The sequence below is a fragment of the Suncus etruscus genome, chromosome 5, assembly GCF_024139225.1.
Source record: "Suncus etruscus isolate mSunEtr1 chromosome 5, mSunEtr1.pri.cur, whole genome shotgun sequence".
In the NCBI taxonomy this organism is placed as follows: domain Eukaryota; kingdom Metazoa; phylum Chordata; class Mammalia; order Eulipotyphla; family Soricidae; genus Suncus; species Suncus etruscus.
The window spans coordinates 10,042,295-10,047,079 of NC_064852.1; the positions used below are offsets into that span (position 1 = coordinate 10,042,295).

At 48.8% G+C, this 4,785-nt stretch overlaps 1 protein-coding gene across 1 annotated transcript in view; it reads left to right on the forward strand.

The window, feature by feature from the left end:
* The first annotated feature begins 219 nt into the window (after nt 1-219).
* Nucleotides 220-4,785, forward strand: part of KIF12 (kinesin family member 12) — an 11,314-nt gene continuing 6,748 nt past the window's right edge. Inside the window, exons 1-8 of the mRNA XM_049773799.1 lie at nt 220-245; nt 447-512; nt 594-672; nt 950-1,077; nt 1,215-1,290; nt 2,593-2,727; nt 2,940-3,075; nt 4,691-4,783. Coding sequence (XP_049629756.1) covers nt 220-245; nt 447-512; nt 594-672; nt 950-1,077; nt 1,215-1,290; nt 2,593-2,727; nt 2,940-3,075; nt 4,691-4,783 — 739 coding nt within the window. The remainder of the gene's footprint in view (nt 246-446; nt 513-593; nt 673-949; nt 1,078-1,214; nt 1,291-2,592; nt 2,728-2,939; nt 3,076-4,690; nt 4,784-4,785) is intronic.

The window sequence follows — 4,785 nt, forward strand, 5'->3', positions numbered from 1 at the left end:
TGAGCTTGGGAGAGGTTTTCTCTCCTGCAGAGGTGGGGGGGGGGTAGGTCAATCTTTAACCAGCTCGCCTGGCTGGCCAGAGCCTTTCCAGATGGCTGACGCCCTAGGCCTAAGAAGGTGGAGGAGGGCGAGGAAGCTGGTCATGGGTAGTGAAGGGAGGGCACCGAGGAAGGAAGGAATGAAGTTCGGGCAAAGCTAACTCAGCCTGCAAAGGTGGACATGGAGGATCGCGGGTCCCCCCATGGGTAAGCAAAGATTTGGGGGAGGTTCAAAGAGTTGCTGGGCATAGCCACTGGGATTCACTTCGCTCTCATCAAGATGGGAATGAAAGGAAATGTTCTCAATATAATCAAGGCCATCTACCACAAGCCAATGGCAAATATTATTCTCACTGGAGATAAACTAAAAGCCATTTCTCTAAAATCTGATTCACTTTTCTGTTACAGGAATTCCAAGCAGAACCTGGGGCAGGGGCCAGAAAGAACAGAAGCACCCATCCAGGTAGTGCTCAGGTGAGTAGATGAGAGGAGAAGGGCAGGGAGGGGGCTTTTGGCTACCTCAGCTGGACCAGCAGCCCTGCTGTTGAACTTTAGGGTGCGTCCCATGAGCTCGGCAGAGCTGCGGCGAGGGGAACAGAGCGTGCTGCACTGCTCAGGATGCCGGACTCTACAGGTGAGGAGCCCCTGACACACTTAAAAAGAGAAAGAAGTGAACCAGAGCTATAATAGAAGAGGAAAGGGTGCTTGCCTTGCACATAGTCATTGCATATGGTCCTAGAGCACTGCTAGGAGCAATTCTTAAGTACAGAGCCAGGGGTAAACCCTAAGCACTGCCAGATGTGAAACAAAAAGCAAAAAAAAAAAAAAAAAAAAAAAATAGAACCAGTTTCTGGGGGTTCCTAGTCCCTTCTCCCCAAAAATTATGGGGGAAAGCCCTACTCTTTTCTCAGGTGAGTCCCCCAGGAGGGGCCCCAGATGTGGCCTTCCGCTTTGGAGCTGTGCTGGACGGGGCAAAAACCCAGGAGGAAGTGTTCAGAGCCTGTGGTGTGCAGCGTCTGGGTGAGCTGGCCCTGCAAGGGTAAGAAGTAAAGTGGGCCTCAAAGGTCCAGGACATCCCACACTGCCTGTCCTGCTCCCCCATACTTGCCACCCCCCTGTTTCCTCCCCCTGACTCTGAGTAAGTCTAGCCAAGTCCACTCCCCCTGCCGCTTGCAGCTTCTCCTGCACCATCTTCACTTTTGGCCAGACGGGTTCTGGGAAGACTTACACTCTGACAGGCCCTCCTCCCCAGGTAGGCTGGGGGCATGTGGAGATCCTTGGGTGGAGGGGGGTGTCGGTGGGCTGGAGGCCCAGGAAAGTCCAGGCATGCAGATGTCCCCAGGAATGGAACATGGCAGAGCAGAGCAGTCAAGCTCATTTTTATTTCATCTATCTATCTATCTATCTATCTATCTATCTATCTATCTATCTATCTATCTATCTATCTATCTATCATCGTCTGTCTATCTATTCGTCCATCCATTCATCCATCCATCTATCATCTATCATCTATCTATCCATTTGTCCATCCATCATCTATCTTTCCTTCCTTCCTTCCTTCCTTCCTTCCTTCCTTCCTTCCTTCCTTCCTTCCTTCCTTCCTTCCTTCCTTCCTTCCTTCCTTCCTTCCTTCCTTCCTTCCTTCCTTCCTTTCTTTCTTTCTTTCTTTCTTTCTTTTCTTTCTTTCTTTCTTTCTTTCATTTACTTGGTTTTGGTTTTTTTTGTGTGTTTTTTTCTGTTTTGTTTGTTTTGTTTTGGGGCCACACCCGGTGACACTCAGGGATTGCTTTTGGCTATGTGCTAAGAAATCGCTCCTGGCTTGGGGGACCATATGCGATGCCAAGGAATCAAACCGCGGTTTGTCCTAGGCTAGCTGCGCAAGGTAGATGCCTTACAGCTTGTGCCACTGCTCTGGCCCTACTTACTTGGCTTGGGGGCCATACCTATTGATGATTAGAGCATACTCCAGCTCTGCATTCAGGAATCACTCCTGACACATTCTGGAACCATATGGGTGCTGGGGAATCTAACTGACTTGGTATGAAGAAGGCATCCTCCCCACTGTACTCTCTTCAGCCCCCAGCTCCATGTCTTTATTATTAAAAATTTTGGGATCTTTTTTGTTTGTTTGTTTGTTTGTTTGGGGGCCATACCCGACAATTGCGGCTTTTAGGGGTTACTCCTGGCTCTTCGCTCAGAAATTGCTCCAGAAGGCTCAGGAGACCATATCGGATGCTGGGAATCAACTGGGGTCAGTCCTGGGCTGGCTGCGTGCAAGACAAAAGCCCTGCCGCTGTGCTATCACTTTGGTCCCAGCTCCATGTCTTTAAAGATGACTTGGCTTCTAGGGCCCAGAGAGAGGAAGGGGATTATCTCGTTAGGGAGTGCAAAAGTGTTTCCCTTGATTCAGTTTCTTCACCTGTGAAATGGAAGTGTGAGCAGTGACTGCTCTAAGGGCACTTGGCACAGCTTTAGGGAAACACAAGTATTCTACCAAGGGTTGGCATTGCTTGGTAAGGGTAGGTCAAACTCAGCCTCATTATCCTGCCCCCAGGAGGAGGGGGTGCCTGTGCCCCCCAGTCTAGCAGGCATTATGCAAAGGACCTTTACCTGGCTTCTGGACCATGTGCAGCACCTGGGGGGCCCGGTCACCATGCGAGCTTCATACCTGGAGATCTACAATGAGCAGGTGACGTATCTGTGCTACACCTGAGCTGGTCCAGAGGAGAAGGTAGCATCAATTTCCGGGCAGGGGGAAGCATGGTGGGGGCTGTGTGTGTGTGTGTGTGTGTGTGAGTGTGTGTGTGTGTGTGTGTGTGTGTGTGTGTGTGTGAAGAGTTATTTGTAAGGTTGGGGGATGGCTATATGAACTCAGAGGGACCCCTCTGTCTTCACCCCCAGGTTCGTGATTTGCTGAGCCGAGGGGGTCCCCGGGCCCTCCCTGTTCGCTGGAGCAAGACTCGAGGCTTCTATGTGGAGCAGCTGCAGGTGGTGGAGTTTGGGAGCCTGGGCGCCCTGATGGAACTTCTACACATGGGTGTGTGTGCTCTGCGTGGGAGCTTCCGGGGGTGGGGGGCAGGCAGCTGACCATTCTTAGCTCTTCACTGAGCTGGGGACTCTAGTAGGGACACAGGTTCAGATCATACGAGATGTTCACTTGTGAGACTTGAGCAGCAAATTGCCAATTCAGATCCACCCCAGGGATATCCCAGCCTGCTGGCTCTGCTTTCCAAATTCCCCAGAGCCAGTCCTGCTTTCCTGGTTGCTCAACACTGGGTCTCAGCTCCCAGTGGGACTTTGGGGACCATAGAGTGAGAGGGAAGGAACCCAGGCCTCCTGCACATAAGCTGTGCTTAGCCCATTGTACTCTCCAGCACCAGGTTTCATTTTCACTCTGGAAAGGTTTCTCCACACACACCCCCAATCAGTTTTTTTCTTCTTCCTGCCTCCCCCACCCATAGCAATTCACCACTGTCTATTCCTTCTAGGCCCTCCCAAGGCCTGGAAAGTCCTACTACTGGAGCTCCTCTTCCTATTGGGGTCCATGTAGAATAAAAATAAAATATAGAATCAATGTGTTGGTTGAGTCTTCCCCTGGCACGGCGCCTCTAGCCCTTTTGGCTGGAGGCTCGGAAGATGTAGGGTGATGACGTAGAAATAATTCACAAGCAGTCAGTTAAAGTTTCATCGGAGTCAGCTTGCTTTTATTCCATGGCCCTGTCTGCTATATGCTTTTACTCAAATTTGCTTTCTCTGCTAAGCCTCTTGCTAAGCCTCTCTTTTGCTTCTCTCCTCACTTTTTGTGAAATCAAGTTTAATGATTTTTTAAATTATTTTAATAATATCTTTATTTAAGCACTGTGATTACAAACATGACTATATTTAAACTATAGTTCAGTCACAAAAAGAATACTCTCCTTCACTAGTGCAACATTCCCACCACCAATGCCCCCCATCTCCATACTTCCCCATACCCTGTCTGTATTTGAGACAGGCATTCTACTTCTCTCACTCATTAACTTTGTCTTGGTAGTTGTTAGTATAGTTATTTCTCTAACTGCACTCACCACTCTTTGTGGTGAGCTTCATAGCATGAATTGGTCCTTCTGGCTCTCATCTCTGGCATTATTACAATAATGTCTTTTATTTTCCTTAAAACCCATAGATGAGAGAGACTATGCTGTGTCTATTGCTCTCCCTCTGCCTTATTTCACTCAGAATAATAGTTTCCATGTCTCTCCATGTATAGGAAAATTTTATGGCTTCATCTCTCCTGACGGCTACATAATATTCCATTGTGTAGATATACCACAGTTTCTTGAGCCATTTTATCTGTTGAAGGGCATATTGATTGTTTCCAGAATCTGGCTATTGTAAAAAGTGCTATGATAAATATAGGTGTGAGGAAGGGATTTTTGTATTGCATTTTTGTGTTCTTAGGATATATCCCTAGGAGTGCTATAGCGGGATACTCTTACTTTTCCCAGCCAGATGTTTTTTCTTTATTTAAAACAACCCATCCCATCTCAGGTGTGGGTGGATCTGATCATCCAGGTGGCATTAACATCTCCAAAGAAAGTTTAGGTAACAGGGTCTTGGGGGAAGGGTTACAGGCCCAGCTATGGCCCAGCACCCCACATACTCCTGTCCAGGTCTGTGCCGCAGGAGAAGATCTGCCCACACCCTGAACCAGGCATCCAGCCGAAGCCACGCTCTGCTCACACTCTACATCAGCCGCCAAACTGTG